Source organism: Chenopodium album, chromosome 12, assembly GCF_948465745.1.
Source record: "Chenopodium album chromosome 12, dcCheAlbu1.1, whole genome shotgun sequence".
Taxonomy (NCBI): domain Eukaryota; kingdom Viridiplantae; phylum Streptophyta; class Magnoliopsida; order Caryophyllales; family Amaranthaceae; genus Chenopodium; species Chenopodium album.
In genome coordinates this window covers 1470365-1490425 of record NC_137845.1, presented here as the reverse complement: position 1 = coordinate 1490425, position 20061 = coordinate 1470365, and the positions used below count along the sequence as shown (strand labels likewise).

General features: G+C 36.9%; 1 protein-coding gene across 5 annotated transcripts; it reads right to left on the bottom strand.

The window, feature by feature from the left end:
* Nucleotides 1-2035: 2035 nt before the first annotated feature.
* On the bottom strand, nt 2036-20017 carry LOC145569972 (uncharacterized). Of its 5 annotated transcripts, none has more exons than XM_081628943.1 (24): nt 18121-20017; nt 14634-15216; nt 13625-13770; nt 13473-13516; nt 13292-13355; nt 12966-13080; nt 12801-12868; nt 12605-12702; nt 12229-12400; nt 11899-12118; nt 11367-11493; nt 10811-10929; nt 10581-10670; nt 8535-8663; nt 8214-8347; nt 8008-8097; nt 7870-7925; nt 6045-6204; nt 5830-5901; nt 4752-4791; nt 3752-4017; nt 3324-3501; nt 3040-3251; nt 2036-2536 (listed from the first exon to the last, which is right to left on the bottom strand). In XM_081628943.1, the coding sequence occupies exons 3-24, from the start codon at nt 13664-13666 to the stop codon at nt 2240-2242; spliced, it is 2793 nt and encodes a 930-aa protein (XP_081485069.1). In that variant the 5' UTR covers nt 13667-13770; nt 14634-15216; nt 18121-20017; the 3' UTR covers nt 2036-2239. The 5 variants fall into 5 exon arrangements, with proteins under 5 accessions (XP_081485069.1, XP_081485070.1, XP_081485072.1 ...); XM_081628944.1 differs by having other exon boundaries at nt 13625-13721; XM_081628946.1 differs by having other exon boundaries at nt 10820-10929; nt 18121-20016.
* Between the last annotated feature and the right edge of the window lie 44 nt (nt 20018-20061).

The following is a 20061-nucleotide window of genomic DNA, read 5'->3' as shown; positions in this document are numbered from 1 at the left end:
GCAATTTTAGGGTATTATTTGTGAGATATAAAATATTCCAAATTTGCACATAACATTTAACGGAGATAGTAATTATTTTGTGATGTGATTTTTGGTATCTTTTGGCAAGTGCTTACAATGAGGATCTAATTCATTTTTGAATGACCTGACTACTTATAAGGTGATTGCAAGCAAAGGTTGTTGAAGCATCAAGAATATCATGAAAAAGACAATGAGGTGGTTGAGGAGCTGAAGGTGCAAACACAATATATACCATATACCATGACTTTTATTTGATCACAAAGTAATAAGCACTTACTTGAATGAGTATTATTCTCTTGTGGTATATATTGTTATAATTAATAAGCTTGCTTTCATATTATTGCTAATAAATTGATTGGTTATATATATATACATATATACATATATATATATATATATATATATATATATATATATATATATATATATATATAAAGGTTACAGCAGAAGATTAGGAATTAAGTTAATTAAGGCGCCTATTAATTCTTTATGTTACCAAATTGAGTTTTTTTGTCAAAAACAACCTAATACAACTTAAAATTTGCGAGAAACTACCTAATAAAAAAAATGTTGTAAGAAACTACCTTATAAAAGCTAAAATGTTGTAAGATATTACCTTTGGCCAAATTTCCACCGTTAATCTAATTTTAAGGCGTTGACTTACCTCAAAACACCCCCGAAACCACCATAGAGGTTGCTTTTCAAAGTGGTAAGGTTATTTTTTGGGGTGGTTAGAAGGTATTCCGAGTTGGTGATCAGGATAGTTTAATTTTGTGATCCGGGATGTTGATTTTGGGGTTAGAGGTGGTGGTTTTGGGATTGGAGGGTGGTATCGGCTTGGTGAAGGCAATTTCAAGTAGGTTGTGTTGGTTTTGGGGTTAAAGCGGTGGTTTTAAGGGTGTTTTGAGGCGGGTTAATGGTGGATTTGCGGCGAAGGTAGTATTTTACAGCAATTAACATTTTGTTAGGTAGTTTCTTATAACATTTTACCTTTTATTAGGTAGTTTTTTACAACATTTTTTTATTAGGTAGTTTCTCAACATTTTTTTGCTTTATATATATATATATATATATATATATATATATATATATATATATATATATATATATATATATATATATATATACCATTTTTTTAGGCAAATGATGATATATTAACTTATGAGTGCATGTGATAATCAACTTGTTTTTAAGTAAATAATATGTGTATGAATTTTCAATTATGAATAATATATAAAGATAAATCTTTTACGAAGAAGCAAGAGTGATGGAGCCATGATAAGGGAAATTTATCAATGCTCGCCAATCGTCAAGTAGCTAGAATTTAATGTTGCATGATGGTAGATATGAACTCTTAACTATACCCTACTACTTGACGCAAATGGATAGGATACTTTCTTGTCTCTTTATTCACTTTCATGTCTTGTCATTTGAGTCATCCTACCCAAATGAATTAATACACTTGATTCAGTGTTCAAACAATGCAAGATTCAGAGACTGGATCTATTAGCTTAATTTGCAAAATTATTACTTTGTATCATACACTCGAAACCACAATGTGCGTCCTTTATCCTAACTAATGCTCCTTATTGGAAAGAACTTATTTCAAGAATGCTATCAAAAGCTTGGATGGAAAGAAGCAGAGGACAAGTTCAAAGCTGCTAACAGGAATAGCTGTAATGAGTATTGACTATTGGGTAAATTGCTATTATAGTTGGCTTTTGCAATGTATGAAAACCTATCTACTTGAAGAAAGTTGCTACTGACAATAGTGATTTTGTAAACGTACGCAACTACTTCAAGCGTCCGCAATTTATTAAGAGCAATACAATTTATTAGACAAAATGTTACTGATAACTCATTCCATGTATCAGCGCCACAGATATAACTGAATTCAACACATTGCTGTCGACTTTTCGAGACCGGAGCAGAGCTTGTGAGGGGCTAGCTGGTACAATGCATATCAATCTCATATGATACGAAGTACATTACAAGAAAGAAATTCCAATGCAAGTAAAACTTTAAGCGGGCATTCTCATTAGTCATTATAGTTCTCTACAATGTATCATACATCATCAAAGTTGATCAATAGTTTCAGAGCTAATTTTACCCCTCTAACGGTATAGTTCTCAATCGTTCATGGAAGCACATATAAATTGAGTACTATGACTGCTAACATAAGTTACACAACAGTTCTACAGAATACTTACAGAAAGAATTAATCACATGAAACAACTGAGAGAGAAACACCTAAATCATTAGAGGTTCCTTCAATGTACATACGATAAGTTTCGATATCTTGTTGAGGACCTAGAGGATTATGTGTTGCATAATGGTGGTCACTAATATCATCACACATTTTAAAGATAATTTCTCTAAGCACGGGTTCATGGCCGTTAAGAAGATTCCCCATGCTTAGCACTTTTCTCCATGACTGGTTAGAGGTAGGTGGTATAAAAAGATCTGCTACGGCATTTCTTTCATCAATCCATACTTGCTGTCTTTGGTCAAACTCCTGAAGAGATGTACAGCAATGTTAGATCACATTTATTGTGTTTCTCATAAGTCATAACCACAGTAATCAGTAAGAAAAAATACCACAGTTTTCACAACCCTTCTGCTAGAAGATCAGCTGAAGTAATATGATGCCATACAACTAATTTGAGTAATTTTTCTTAAATGATTCTAATCAACAACCATTGCTACCTCTTTTAGGTGCAATATATGACAATTTAATCAAGAAAAATGTATATTATATTGGGAGATAACGTATTTATCATGGACAAGGGCATGGAACATTTCGTGTAAAAACTATATTCACCAAGACCTTGTAGCAGAAGGGTTGTAAAAACTATATCAAGACCTTGTAGCAGACATCATATGTACGAATGGATAGCAGCTAAACTAAAAGCTGGAATTCAGATTTAAAAGTGACTGTGTACAAGGCATGAATACAAGTTACTGCTAGTCTGCTACACCCAAGTTTCAGATTATATGCAAGCTCTTGTCAAAATTTACCTTGTGAAAGTCGACTTCCACTTCACTTTTACCCATTCTAGGAATGTAAAAGTTATAGTAATCACTAAATATCACATTGAAAAGCCGTGGTGTAAGAATGAACTTTCGATAAAGGGAAACTGCCAGAACTGTCAATCTCTCTACGTGTTCTAATATGACGCACAACCTTTTAAGATCTTCAAAAATGTCACTGTCCTGAGATAATTGATTTGCTGCATGCCAAGAAATTAAGGAATTATATCCAATTCTGAAAACACAAGAAAAATAAAATATTTCAGAAGTACCTTGCAGAGGCCTGAGCATAGATGCCATGGTGAGGTAAAATTGATCGAGTTTGCTCTTCATCTGATTCAAGTCACCAAAGCTTGCCTGGTTTAAGGTGTCAGCTGATGCTCTGAATGCTGTACAAACCATCTGCTCAAGCAGTTGATGTGGTCGTAATGTCTCCAGATAATGAAGAATCTACCAATGTCACCAATTTTGTTCAATATCAGGTAAAATGTCTAGAAAGGGTAAAAGAATTACAAGTACAATTTATACATAATTCTGAAACCAATAATGCGATGGCAACAAAATAACTGCAGCAGGGCTCTGTATAAACTTCTATCTCTAAATTGAAATTCTTATGCATCATACATACAAAAGATTTTTTATAGTCCGGAAAGTGGCTTCAAATAATATAAAACAGAAGAATATAATAAATGTATATTACCTTTTCTCCCTCTCGATTAGGGTCCAAAAGTGGTTTCTGCTCATAAGCTGCCAAAGCAGGTGCATCATTCCAAAGTTTCCGCCAAAAATTCCCGTGATCAGACATTCTTTTTGAAAGTCTTCCCCTTGGAGGCCAATCACTACTCAATCGAGTTCCTGATATTTTGTTTCCCTCACCGTCATCATTTATCCAATCTCCTGGTGAATGCCATCGAATAAAGTCCTCAAACACAGCATCTGGATTTGCTGCTTTAAAAGCTGACATGTCTGCTTAATAGAGATAAATAACAGTTATCATAATCTTTTAGTAGGATATAATGCAGATAACTTGCAACTTTTACAAAAATACACGAGCCAATTTATTCTAGCTAGACTAGGGAATATGATCAGTGAACACTTCAGCAATTTACTCATTGAGGAAGATGCTGCACACTTTGGAATAGCAGAAAGTTCAAGACAAATAGATCGTTAAAATTTCAGCATTGTACCATATTATCATGGAGTTCTAAAAAATGAGAAATTATAGCTAGGTATCCTTGCTTCTCAATTAATTCCTTGAATATTCCAACAACGGAGCAATTTAGGGGTACTGCAGACTTTTAATTGATGTTGCAGACAGGGGATCAATAAAATATCTGCACACTGCACCATATTCTGTCATGAAATACTTTAAATGATGTCTAGTGAGAAATATAAAAACAAAAAAAAATTGTATGCAAGAGAATCCTTGATTTCTCTCTCCATATGATCCCATCTCTAATAATTCAAATATAGCAGAAAATGAGTTCTTTGTGTGGTCATATTTACTACATACAATGTGAGACCCAAATCATGCAACGTCTATCCTTACATCAATAGGAGGATGACTGAATATGGAATGTGTAAACCAAGGAGTCTCAGTTGTTAATGATTGTTTGCTTGTTTGTTTGTGTGCGTGTGTGTGTGCAGTTAGTGTAATAGTGAAAGAATTCCAAAGAAAAATAAGTTATAAAGAACATTACCAGATGATAAGATCTCTTTCTCTAACTGGGCAGAAAAGCTCTGCAATAAAATAACATAATCTTTGATGAGTTCATGATGATTAATTTTGTTCACTACATAAAAACTTGTATAAAGCATCTTAAATTTGAGAGAAGGGGTTCTCTCTGAGGAAATAAAAGATTGATTTACATGCTACTATCAATAACATCAGCAATCATTTTAATACATCATTTGCAGCTCATATTCATAACCAAAGCTTTGCTGTGTGTTGTAGGCCTATAGCACATCAGCTTTAATTGTAAGGAGATTGTAATGAAAGCTTCAACAGTTATCCAAATGGGAAAAAACATTCCTCATTTTTGAAAGAATTAAGGGGAGGGGATAATATGGCACATCAACACATGGTTTCATATAAGAAGCTCAATTTACAAGGAAAGAGGGAACCCCCCCACCCCTCCTCCCCTCTCCCGGGGAACCAAATATATGGCCCAACCATTGAGACTAAAGTCACTAAACAAAGGTACAGAATATTGTCCTCTTGGTCTGAAGAAGAAATCTGGCGAATCTACTACAGTGTGTTCCTTTACCAGAGTATAAGAAACATCTTTTTTTTTTTTGAAAGAGAGTATAAGAAACATCTTTAGCAATGGTAGAAAGAGGACAAAATAAACCTACTCCTTTCCAAAAGCACACACACTCCAAGCTCATGACTGATGTCACTGTACAAATGAAAGGTGAGGTCTTGACTCTTTAAGTTACAGTAGTGTCAAGGTAGGTCAGGATGGTCTCTTCCATTGACTAGAGCTTCAACAATCCACATTAAAGCTTGAAAACCATTATCCAGTCCATTCCCTTGAATTTTTTTAACTTAAAACTACTCCAAACATACTATGAAAAATCAGTCTCATTTGCATATACTATGAAAAATCATTCTCATTTGCATTTTCAAATGACCAATGTGGGGCCAGTTGATTACAGGCCTATAGAAAATAACTGAATGTCAATTTATGAAAATTACAGCTGCTACTACTGAAATCATTGAATACCTGAATGGTTTAATGTATGTGATTATATGTTGAAAACAATAGTATTACTTACAAATGAATCACCGAATGCTGCAACAGCATTCAGCCGTTCATCATGAATGTCTTCTGTCATTGGTGGTGCATCCTATCACCAATTCATAACAGGATTTAGAATATATTTTATAGACTAGATATAATAACCATGACGAAAACAAACATCTGCAAAAATATATACTGTACATAAAACGTAAAGAAACACAGTACAAGCACATAGACAAGTCAGAAAACCTGAGTAAATGGAGCATGCATTTTTTGGCATGAACTCAACAGCGTCATTGATCCTGCAACACCAGCTGAGCCTCGTCTAATGCGATCAGATGCCACATCAAGGGCATTAAGGTCATTCACTGCTTCTTGAGTGTCATTCAAATCATCCCGTCTCTTCCTTCTGCATTCCTTCCCAACAGTTATTAAGTAACCGATATGTTTTCAATTCTAACATTTAAAACAAGATACTTTAAAAAAGTCAAAACAAATAACTACAGGTACCAAACCACCAATGATTAGGACAAAACACCTGGCTGAGAAATAACTTATCAAATTATAAGATCCCAGGATGTCACCCATTCTAATGAATATAATAAAGGGAAGACCTTCTGAGTTTTGACAGCCCATAAACAGCAATGTCACTGCTTTGCAGATTTTAATCTACATCACGCATAATGACTGACATCAGGTCATTAACACACAGTCAGTCAAATAAACTCACTTGCTGCCACACGCTTCTCATGCACATCCTCACGCATGGCCTAACAAGTCCTCCGTACGAACCAGAAGCGCCTCTAAAAAAAAACTGAAGTGCCACATCATGCGCAACTCTCTATTCGTCCTTTTGCACGAGGATACTGAAGCCCTAGATAACTTCCACAAAAGACCACCTAACTCCAATTCCATCAACAATAGTCATAATTATCCTAACCAGTGTCATCTAACCACCTAACTGCAAGGTCTGAAACCTTCCTATAGCCCCTAATCAGCAGCGTCAACTGTAAACACTCCCATCTCTAGGTCACTCGGTAGAAAAACAACCCTTACCCTCTCTGCTTCCAAGTACAACCAGAAATTCCAACCACGGATCACATGTCTGCCAAACTGGAACAAAATTATAGGCATCATACCCCTCCCCAAAAACACTACCAATTACTGCCCATTCTAACCACTTTTGGGCCTTTGGCCTTAACTCATCCAATAACTCTCTCAAATCAGTTTCTCTCAATACCCTCACAAATTAAGAATTAATCACCTTTTGCATGCTCACTTTGGCATCACACTAGCCATCAAATTTTCACATGATCCCTCTTTTTATGATGAGAGAGAGAGAGAGAGAGAGAGGACTTTAACCTCTCAAATGTTTTTTAAAGGATTTGAGAAAGAGGTTGAATTCCCAAATTCAATTGATATTAAAAGGAATTACACTCTAAACTAAGTATATATCAAATGACGCCTTACTCCCAAAAACCTGGTCGAAGAGGTAGCAAAAAGGTTCCCTTTGAACTGATTTGAATATAAAAGTATATTCATAATGAGGTAGGATTAGAGGTAGTAACCTTTTAATTATTCTATTTCCAATGAAGATCATAGAACAATTTTTCGCTCTAAACGAATGGGTTCATAGAGGACGCAGATTTAAAGATTCAAGACTCAAGGAATTGAGTATATAGTTATCCAAGCAATATATAAGCTCAGTAGAGTAAACAAGATTAATTCAACTCTATTAATATCGTAATTATTTTCCTACTATGATTTACTTCGTATAATGCATTCATGTTGAGAAAATTTGAAATAACTATGAGTCTCTAATTCCCGTAACTGGGAGTATTGCAACAACCCCCAAACTCACATTACTTCTGCTAAAAAATAAGGTATTTAACATTGAAGAAAATGGATAGAAAAAATAGGGAGTTATAAAACCATAGCAATTCATTCCGGACTCCAGGATAAAAATTGAGCACAAGTGATTCTGAAATGATACAGAAATGGGTTGCTTATTTAAAAAAGAAACGATTCATGCAGAAAACATCCAACTAGCAATTTTATAGATTTTCTTGCTAACCTGTGAGTTTTCTTATCCACATTTCTAGTGAGATCTGGCTTGGAAGGAAAATCCTCCTACAGTTCCATTGACAGTGTGTTAGCAAACAAAGAACATTGACAGGGTAGCTCAAGAGGTTCAAAGAGACAACATAACCACCTCAATGTAGCTAGGCACACCATCTTTGTCTTCTGTAGCATCAAAGAACTCTGCATTTGCTTCATGCTTCTTTTCAATACACATTGCAAGCTGGGTGATAAGAATTACATGCATAGTATAGATTAAATATATCAAAAAAAAAAAAAAAAAGGTGCACATAAGAGCTTCTTACAAAATCCAAAAATTTTGATTTTGGTGAAGCTTACCATCTGCAATTTCTGATGAATCAAGCAAGAGGAAAGATCAATGGAGTCATTGACAGGTATTCTCGGCAATGGTTGTGATTCTTCCCAGCACCAACGAACTTCTCGAACAAACTCAATCCAGAGCATGGCTATAGCTAAACAGACATGAGGAAAAAGAAAAAGTTTAGGAAGAAAGAAGGCATTGAAAGAACCAAGGGTAGGTAATCACTTTTACCCTTTCTCTTCTTTTGTTTTTATCTTCCTTTTTTTTTTTTTCCAATGTTAAACAAGAGACAATAAAGTTTTTGATATTTAATCAGCAGATTCCCAGTTTGGAATTACCACGTATATTGCAGTTACCAAGCCACAGAGAATTTAAGCAAAACTGTGCAAATAATGACTCTGCTGGTGCCCCTTTAATTGCTCGAGAACTTTTGTTCTCGCCTTTGGAAAGATCTAATGCATCAACTCCTGCAAGAGTTTTTAAAAATTTAGCAACAGTGAACAGAATTAAATTAACTTGTAGATTGTCAAGAATGTCAACTATAAGAAAATAAATGACCCAAGATCACCACCTAACAAATCTAAACCAAGGCTTTAGCAACCAAGATTGTATTAAGCGGTTAAGCCACACCAAGTTTTATCAGCTTCACATGCTAAGTTTGGGGTCAGCTACAAGAGTTTCTGCCACTTAAGTGGGCATCTAGTGTCCACGCATTCGTGCGAGAAAGATAAAGCCAAGTGACATACCAACTACCTAATCAATCCTATTCCTGTTCTATGTAGCCCCATCTTAAGAATAAGTTAAGATTGTTGATAGACGAGTGATACACGCTACCTTGGGCTTGTTCTTTAAATATTGGAGAATGGCTACAGATTAGGCTAGTGGAGTTTGAAGGAGTGAAAAAAAAAATTTGCTTTGGAGAAACGTAGTGTTGGTGGAGCTTGTGGCTGCAAAGAAATTGTATTTCTGAGGGTGTGCCTGTTTCCTGTGGCTTAAGAACTCCATTTAACCAAAGTGTAAGACAAAGTGAGAACAAGACTATCTATCTTAGTAACACAATACAAACAATAGGAAAAAGCCATCACACACACACGCGCACACGCAAGCGCGCACACACACGCGCGCACGCGCTGATAAGCCACATCTCCCGATATTGAAAAATGGACGTTCTCTTGCTGAAGAACCTTTCCAAAACCTAACATTAGCACCATTACCCATCAAAAACTTCACCCAAATAATGAACAATACAAAAAACCTTTTGAAATAAACTTCTGTGACCAGTACTGGCTACAGCTTTCCAGTGATTTTGATAACAATGATTTCACTCTTTGAACAAGGAGTGCTCAAAAGTCAAATTCCAATAAAAACCTCCACTAACCCTTTCCCACTTACCACATGTTCTTGGACAAAAGCATTCTCCTCCCTAGATTCGTGACCAACAAACCAAATTCCATGTAACAAATTGACCCCTTTAAATTTCTTAAGATCACTCCTGTCAATACCCAAACATCACAAAAGACTTTGACATTCCAATTCTTCAAACTTCCCAATAACACACTTTGGCTTCCATGTAAACCTAAAACTGCTCTCCTAACCCACAACATCAAGCTCATCCCACCACTTTAAGCTCCTTACCCTAAAATTTTTATAAGAAGTCCACATATATATAAACCTTAACTCGATAGAAGATAGAGCCCAGTATAATGATCAAGACTGTGTCTAAAGCTAAAAATTTCAGAAAAATCAACTCCTATACTAACCTGCAGAACAAAGATATATATATATATCATACCTAGAAATAGCACTTTAATGTCCCCAACTAACCAACGAATCATAATGAGCTAACAGCCTTCATGAAATTCTTTGAGACATCCAACTACCCCAATCATTAGACACATAAAATGATAACAGGCACAAAACTCCTAAGATCCCTCTGACCTATTCGATACTTCCTAGACTAAACCCTCAAGGACATTCTAGCACCAGCAAATTCACCAGCAGGATCCAGTTAACTAACAAACAGTAAGGAAGGCTTGCAATTCTTATTTGTTTCTTTCCTCCCCTACTGGAGCAGCAGGATAGGTTCTTTTGAAACCAATTAAGGCACTCAATCGTAATATCAACCTACCTGACTATTATATTTTCTTTACCTTCTCAATAAAGTTTTGTTCCTTCAACTTTTTATCTCAAGTAATGGGCAGTATGTCAAAGATTACATACACCATATTATATTTTTGCTTCATAATAATTTTACCAAATAACATGAGAAAGCGAAAGTATGACAAAATAAAATAGTGAAAGCTGTGCAGCAGCCCAACAAACATTAGCTCCAAAAGACTGCTCGGATAAACTTGGAAAGAGAACAGAAGAATGAAGATGAATACCCTCATGAAACAGCTCTTTGAGTACGCGAGCAACAACAGTTGGTGGAGGAATAGATGCTGAAGAGCTCAGTTTTTCTGCATGGGAATCTACTGCCAGAATCCCAAAAAAAAAAAAAAAAAAAAAAAAAAATCAATGCTAAACAAAGAAAATCATACAACCACCATTACTGTGCCAATAGCTACTAAAAAGTAATTGCAGCAAATAGGAAAGACAAGACATACACTGAAACCTTTCAAACCTGACACAAAATCTTCCAAAAATTGAGCCTCAAATGACATCTCTAAGGCAACAACCAAGAGAGATAGTTGTGAAGCAAATCCAACTGTTTTGACTTTCTGACCATCATTTCTGAGTGAATGAAGAAAACCGTTACATAATAAAAGAATAACAGGAGGCAGAAGAAACGTTTACAGAAATATAATGTATCTACACTGACAGGATTGACTCAATTTTAGGAGGTATCATCCTCCTATGTGTCGAATTCCTTACAGTTTAATAGGCAACAGCAATAGGGTCATTTCATAGTCAGATATCTCATGTGCTCAAATAACTACACATTTAAATCACCAAGCCCCCATCCAGAATTACTAGGACTAAATATAAGAGAATGAACACCTCCCACCCCACCCCCCGGGGAATTTAAAAGGGTGAACAGAAAGATGGGAAACAATCATGATTTAAACATGCAAAAGCCACAAAGTTAGCATGACAAGGCAATACCACTTATATCAGAACAATTATAAAATCAAAAGCAAAAAGAAGTAATCCTTCAATATAATACTTACGTAATATCCAAAATAATTGGAAGTAAATGCCACATTTTAGCTTCATGAGGTGAAGAATTTTCGATTTCAGCCATCTCAAGGGAGCTCTCAACTGTCCTATCTGACCATATTGTCACCAACTCAAATCCTGCATGTATTCAAGTTCATCAAGACAACTGCCAGTTATAATGCATTGCCTTGGAAGTCAAATCTGTTCAATATTTAAATACCTAATTAAATGCAGATCTTGGAATTATCAGCTACGATAATTTGTCACAATTTGATAAAAATCATCCTATCACACTCATATTCAAACCTTTGATCAAATCATTGTATACAACAAAACACACATACGTCAAAGCTTGAAAGTCTGAGACCTCTCAAACCCAACAAACAGATATTAAATACTTCACTGAGAAAATTAAGAGTACTCATAAACATAGGGAGCCCACAAGGCTTTCTAGTTTCTCTGACCAATTCACAGTAGCATGGCAACGTTCCTTATTTTGCTGAGTACCACAGTATATTCAGACAGATAAAAATAATAAAGTACCTTTTACTGGATCTTCAGCTGAGTACCATTCACTCCAAGGGCAATCATCATCCCATTGTGATCTTTGAACCAGTTCACCCTTGGCAGCAGCACTAGATTCTGTGTTTTCGGCTTCAGCTTCACGCATATAATCATCATCATCATCACACGGAAGGGTTCTGTAGGTGAGCTTCATTGTAAATTGAACTTTGTACATTGTGAAGTCCAGTGTTGAGAAGGCCTTGCATTAAAAAAAAATGTTAGTAAAAGTCTTGGCATCGTTTATGAGAGTTGCATGCAGATAAGGTGAAAATAATCTCCAGTAAACCATACATTAGATTAGGAACTCACAAATTTGGACACAAACAGCTCATACAACCCTTCCAAATGCATGAGCTTCACAGGAACCTGACTCTTGATGCAGTCTGATTCAAACCTTCTAGTGAAAACAGTTCCCATATTTTGAATACCAATATGCGCTTTTCGAGAAGGGTCATGAACAGGGACAAAGGCTGGCCATAGACTGAGTTATGGAGTACAGAGACTTATAAATCAATAGAAGGTATATAAAAAATAACATACAAGAATTATCTCGTAATATTCGTAAATAAGGTAAGCAGAAGAGGCACCGGTAATGAAACACACTTACAAGATAACTAATATTAAAGTGAGTCAATTAAGAATTTGAACTTATTATGCAGTTACGTATGACAAGCTCAACTTATACCTGCAAGAGTTGGACATAGCAATTGCAACTGCACTTAGAAGCTTGCTGGCCTCAGGGGAATTCAATACAACACCACTAGCACTTTGTGGTGCAATTATCTGTTAAAAAAACCTCACACAAATGTTAAAAAAAAAAAAAAAATGAATTTATCTGTTTAAAATAGCTAGTCTTCCAACGTTCCAAGTGCAAATCTTACCAAAAACTCAGTTACTCCAAATGCTAGCTGCAAATGGTGCCATGTAGAGTCCCAGTTTGTGACTTTGCCTATTCAAAGCAAGAGAGCTTGACGGATAAACTAAGTAAGTGGAACTAAGGAACAATCAGAAACTATATATACAATGAAATCAATTCACCAGTATACCTTTACGCTTCTCTTTAAAGTAATACTCCATACAGTAGCTTTTCTTATCATATTTCAGCTCACAATTGGTCTTATACAGTTCATTAGAACTTCCTACAAGCACAGCACCTTTCTCCTGAGGGATCGAACAGCCAGCGATTCAGATAGAGTATACAACAAACATAACAAGGTTACAAAAATCGTGTACTAAGACCTCATTCAAGAACAATTAAAATGTGACTATTAAGCAATATTGAAAAATACATTGCTTCAACTATGATAATCAATCATTGTCATATATGTCAACAATCCTAAAAGATATTTTATCATCTCAAATACAAGCATACCAACAAGTTCTTAGGGCCATCAGCCATCCAACGCCGACACACGGCTTCGATTTCTGAAATAAACCTGATAAAGAGAGTTCAAAATTATCACATAATTATACATTGTTCATCAAATTTCAAAATATAAAATACAGGACAAAATCATCACAACAGGATCAGACAACATTATAGAAACACGTACCTTTCCCAAGAAGAAGCAAGCGTAAAATCATCAAAACGCTCTAACTGTATATACCACATGAAAATACAAATAACAAAAATTAGGTTTAATCAGCGTAATTCCTCTTCAAAATTAAACATGATCAACTAAAAAAAAATGCAAAAAATGTATACCTCGTTTACTTCAGCTTCATCTTCATCGCTACTGCAATCCATCGTGATTGTAATCTAATTCAATCTATTTCGTGTCAAATGAGGCGCCAAAAATGGTCTGATTTTGAATTGATTAATGAAATTTTTAATTAGCGACGCTTCAAATTCTGTCAAAGAACGAATTTTACAGAAAGAAGAGTGAGAATTGCAGCAGAAGATCGTGGGAATCAACAATGGAGGTCGAGATTGATTGCAGATGAAGGTGGTGGTTGCTTTCAGGAAAAGCGAGCGAGAAATAAGGGTTTAAGATAAATTCGATCAATTTCGGACCAATTGGGGTTCGATTGATGGCGTACAGGCTTTAATGGTGAATTGGTGATCTAATCTTACATGAGTTCCAACACAGGGCAATAGAACGAAATTTAAGACCGTTTCGTTGCTGTTAAATGTTAATACCGCAATTTATATCTTACTCCTAGAGTATCATCCACGTAGTATTCCAAGTTTATAAAATTTATGTTATTTTGGTGTTAATTTTTTATTATTTTAATTTATATCCATGTTATTTTTAAATAAATAAATGTTATTTCGCCCTTTTTCTCAATCATCTTCCTCTCACACTTACTCTCTTTCTTCCTCTCAACTACTCTAACTCAAAATCACACACTTTCTCTTCCTTTCTTCTTCCAATTTTCTGGGTTTTCAGAAATCAATCTCTCATTCTCACTCTATCTCTCTCTTCCTCTCACTACTCCAACTCCAAATCAAAGACACTTTCTCTCTCCTCTTTTTTTTTTTTTAACAAAAACTAGAAATATATTACCAAATCACTAGATGAAAAACATCATCTAGGTAGAACAAAGTTTGTTGCCAAAAGAAGCTAGCATGATTGCAGTGGTGCTGAAAATTGCAAATCATGAAGCCAACCCAAACCAAGGTGACAGAAAAAAACAAGAAAGCAGTAGAAGCATAAAGCAAGAAAACTAAGTAAATAGAAAGAGTGGAGTCTCGAAGAGACCCAAGAGCAGACCCTGAAATTGAATTAGTTGCCATCCATCATGGCGACATAGTTTGCAAGCTCCTTCATGTAGGTAGTAGTAATCCCAGGTGGGTAGTGGAAGTGGCAGACAAGTTCATCATGTTGTTCCCTCCCAATATTAGCCAGGCCATGAGCCAATTGGTTGGTTGTCCTCTTGATGTGTAGAACTGTAACATTCCAGTCCCTTTTAAGAAGTTGAGCTACATCATTTGTGATGTTGGCTAAGTGGTGATCCATGTAGTAAATAGGATTCTGAAGCATGTAGGTAAGAGCCTGGGTGTCTGTTTCAAGCTCCAGGAAACGAATACCCCTCTCCCAAGCTGTGGTGAGACCTTCTCTTATGGCAAGAAGCTTAGAAGATGCAGGACCAAGGGTTTTGATTTTCATGGAATAACCAATCTGCCATTTCCCTTTGTCACAACGAATCACACCTCCAACCCCTGCTTCCCTTAAACTTATCCAAGATCCGTCGGTGTTGAGCTTGTGGTAGCCTCGTTGCGGAGGAGACCACACTCTAGGAGAGACGGTTCTACTCGAGGAAGCAACTTCCAAATCAACCTGTGAAAGCTTGGTACTGATGGCATAATCCGAGAAGAACTTATTAAAGGATGTAGAAATAGAATCCATAGATTGTTCAAAAACCATTTAATGGACCAAAGATGCCAAAGGGCAACACAAAATACAACTTCCCAGCCTTTATCATGATTAAAATTTAGAGAAATCCAATTTTCAAAATCATTGTTATAGAATTCAGGGTAATTGAAATTAAAAGGAGGGAAGTGAGAGAAAACCATGGCCCAAAAGGCAAGGCTATTAGGACAATCCCTAAATAGATGGATGTTATCTTCACAATGCCAAGTACATCTAGTGCATTTAGGATCAAAGTTGGGGATTTTAGAAGCTAGAGTAGCTCCTACAGGGAGAATACCACGGATGATGTTCTAAAAGAGCATTTTATACTTAAAAGGAATGTGAGTTTTCCACATTCTTTTCCAAGGGAAGTTGTAAAGAAACATATTAGGGGAAATTATAGGATTTATAGAAGAGAAGTAGGCTGATTTGATGGTGAACGAACCATTGACATGAAGGGACCAAGTGAGAGTATCCTTGGGGGAGTGATAAATGGGGAGGGGAGTAGCTTCAATATTAAGGATAGTGGAAGGGGGGAGAATTTGTTTTATAGAGTTGGTGAACCATTTTTTATTCCTAATGATGTTCGAGACTCTCCAATGACCAATTCTATCGGGGATGGAAACATTATCAAGAAGATAGATGGGGTTCTCCCCAATCCATTTATGATACCAAAGGGAGGTGTCTTCACCATCCCCAATGCGAATAGTAAGGCCTTTTTTTTTTAAATATCTCTTCCTTGGAGAATATCTTTCCAAATTTGGGAGTCAGAGGGTTTAACATTGTAGTCAAGGAAATTAGAGTACTTAAGATATATTTTAGTGAGAATTTGTGCCCAAAGTTTATTAGGTTGGGTGAGAAGTTTCCAACCTAACTTAGCCATGAAGCATAGGTTCCAAACTCTTAGGTTCCGAATTCCCAAACCACCACAGTTAAAAGGATTACAAGCAATACCCCAAGAGGTCCTAGGGATGTACCTAGCCTTATCCACCCTATTCCATAGAAATTTTTTAATATTTTTTTTTAAGTTCATCAATAAGAGAGACGGGGAGGATATTAGTTTGCATGGCATACATGGGGTAGGAATTGAGAACTGATTTAATAAGAGTACAACGGCCAGCCATATTCATAAGTTTACTTTGCCACCCCTTAATTCTAGACTTGGTTTTATCAATAAGGTCATAGTAGTCCTTTATTTTTAGTTTGTTAGGGCTAATGGTAATCCCTAAATATTTGCCAAAATTAGAGGAGTTTTTGATGTTACAAAATTCAAAGATAGACGTCCTGATATTATAGTCCATTTTCCTAGGAAAGGTAATAGTAGACTTGTTAATGTTAATGGCAAGCCTTGAAATGTTCTTGAATTCACCCAGAACGTTCATCACAGTCTCAATGTTAGCCAAGTTAGCTTTTCCAAAGAGGAAGACATCGTCGGCGTAAAAGAGATGAGAAAGGTTGATATCTCTGGCAATTTTCATAGGTTTCCAGTGATTCGAGTTAACTTTGGCTTGTATCATACATAAAAGGCGGTCGAGACATAGCACAAAGATGTAAGGAGAAAGAGGGAATCCTTGTCTAATACCCCTAGTGGGACTGAAAGCAGTAGTAGTCTGACCGTTCCACATGACAGAAATCAAGGGAGAGCAAACACAGCTAAGAATCAGGCTGATGAGGTTATTTGGTAAGGTAATAGATCTAAGGGTATCCTCAATGAAGCTTCACTCAATACTGTCGAAGGCTTTAGCAAGGTCTATTTTAAGGGCCATTATGTTAGCTTTTTTAGAAGACTTATGAAAAAAATGGGCTACTTCCTTTATGATAATGATATTTTCATCTATCGAACGGTTGAGAATGAAGCTCGATTGGAAAGGGCTAATGAGGGTGTCCATGAGCGGTTTCAATCTAGAGGCTATGCATTTAGTTATAAGTTTATATATAGTGTTACAAAGCCCTATAGGGCAAAATTCAGACATGGTGGTAGGGTTCTCAGTCTTAGGAATAAGGCAGAGATAAGAGTTATTAATGTCCTTACTAATACAACCATCTTTAAAGCAATTTTGAATGAAATCAGTGATACTAGGACCAATAGAGTCCCAATGCTTTTGGTAAAAAATGGCTTGAATATCGTCTGGGCCAGGAGCATTAAGGGAGTTCATGGCCATGAGGTTATTCTTAATCTCAGTTGCTAAAGGGAGGCTACCTAGGCTAGAAGCAGTATCATCAGGGATAGACTTAGGGTAGGTATACTCGGCCAGGGCATCCTTGTCAATATTAGTGACAGAAGAAGAAAAGATTTGAAGAAAATAGTTCCTGGCCATATCTTTTAAAAGAATTTGATCATGAACCCAGTTGTCACCATTATCTTTTAGGCACATAATCTTTCCTTTTGATTTTTTTATTTTAGCAACAAGGTGAAGTATTTAGTGTTACAGTCAGCATTCCGTCTCCAATCTAAACCAGCCTTTTGAGCCTAATTAATTCTCCCAGTTTGATAAATAAGGTTCAACTGGTGAATAAGATCTTTTTCTAATAAAAACAGAAAATTAGAATAATTTTTTGAAAGGCTTTTTTGAATACCGTCAATTCTTCTAATGAGTTTATGTTTAATTCTGGTTATATTTCCAAAAACACTAAAACTCCAGTCTTTAATAGTGTTAAGAAATTCAGCCCTTCCTTTTAGAAAATCATTATTATTTAACAGCCGGTTATTCACAAAATAATTCTGAAATAATTCATGTTCCAACCAAGAAGCTTTGCATCTAAAGGGATAATTTCCAGGCATATTATCATTATACAAAGTAATAAGCAGCGGATTGTGATCGAAATAAGTATGGGGCAAGTGAAGTACCTGAGTATTTGGAAAGGTATTGAGCCAACTCGGGTTCGCCATTGCACGATCTAGCCTTTCTCTTATGATAGCAGTCCCTTCCCTAGCATTGTGCCAAGTAAAGGGGTTACCATTGAAGCCCAAATCAACTAGGCAAGCAGCATCAGCAAGTAAATTGAGGTCTCGGCACTGAGATGGACGAAAATCCTTGCCCCCCATTTTCTCAGAGGCAGAGGTAACTTCATTTAAGTCGCCCAGCACCATCCATGGTGTCTTATCAGGAGGGAGATTGTTTCTAAGATGGTTCCAAAGTTTTTGACGTTTAAAGGGGGAAGAAGGAGCATGAACTCCAGTTAGGAGAACTTCAGTATTGTTGGGTTTGAATTTGAAAAGGAAGTGAAAGCAGTTGGGGGTCTGATTTCTGTGAAGGATTAACTCGACTCTTGAGTTGTACATCATCCAAATCCCACCACATTTCCCATTTGGTTCAATGAATTCCAATCCATCATAGCCTAGTAATTTGCTGATTTGAAGGGCACGAACACCACTACTTTTCGCCTCAAGGATTATAAAAATAGACGGCTTATGTAAAGCTATAATATCCCAAGCGTGGGGAATAAACTCATCTCTAGTGGCACCTCGAACATTCCTAAGGACGATTTTCATATTTAAATCCGGAAAAGAGGGAAGAGAAAGGAATTCCACCTTTAGATCAGCAGGTGGGATGGGAGGGAGCATCATCTTCCAATCCTCCCATTTCGATGCATGCTCCGTCTACAAGATGTCCATCATTGACAAAGGGGTAATCAATGCATTGACTTCCCGAATTGTGAGTGGTGTTTCCCAGAAGATGAGCTCTAGTTGGAGGCCCACCACTTCCTTTTGGGTCTTGAACAATGTCATAAGGTCTTCCGGACGTGCGACGTTTTTCTCGATGTGATCGTATGACAGAGGAATTATGGGTAAATTTCTCGATGGAGGAAGGAGGATATGAGGGTGAGGATGAGTGAGGTGTCTTTGAGGGTGATTGGGCGCTTCCTGAACTGATGTTGGTGTCGTCGGAGGGGATGGCAGAGAAAAGAGGTTGAGTTGGAGAAGGGTATTGTGCATTATTGCTATCTTTGCTGGGGTCGGAGGGGTTTCGATTGAAGCCCATAGGGTGGGGGTTGATGGGCGATAGAGTTGCTGAGATGGTTGGGAACGAATGATTTGTTGGATCTCTCCCAAGGTTTTGGGGGTGGTGAAGGTGGTTGTTGGTGGAAGTGGACGGCGAACTGGAAGTGAGAGGGGGTGTAGCGATTGGCGACTAGGATTGGCTGATTGAGCTAGAAGGAGGGGTTCAAAATTGGCCGTCCTAGAAGTGGAGGTGATAGGGATAACTCCGTCGACGGAGGGGGAGGAAGGTGAGAAGGTGGAATAGGGGTTTGGATTTGAGGGGTTGATGGGGTGAGCGCCGAGGATTGAGGGGAGGGGGTGTCCCCCATTATCCGGCGGTAACTCCTCGGAGGTCGAGTTTGTAGCCTGTGGGATCTTCTGGGAGTGGTGGTTTGGCGGTGGTTGTTCCTGTTCATGGTGAAGATCAGTGATGGGATTTGCTTGGTGAGAATTAATTTGATTGGAATTGTAAACTGTGGGGGTTGAGTTATCAGGGGTTTAATTTAAAAGGGGGAGATGTAGCGCCGGTAAGTGGGTTTCCATGGCTTCTATTGGGGCTTCCATTTCCATTGCCTTTTGGCAAAAGGTGTCTGAAGGTGTTGCAGCAATTAATGGTGTGTGCACGCAAACCTCTTGAGTTTCCTGAAGAATAGAAATCTCTTTGCAGGGGATATTTGCTGAAGGTAATTCTGAAGAAATATTTTCACCTTCTTGTGCCTCACTATTGGCTAGGACATGAAAGGTGTTTTCTTGGGAAATATAACTAGGAGTAGACTTTGGGTTTAAAGTATCTTTAGTAGTTAATTT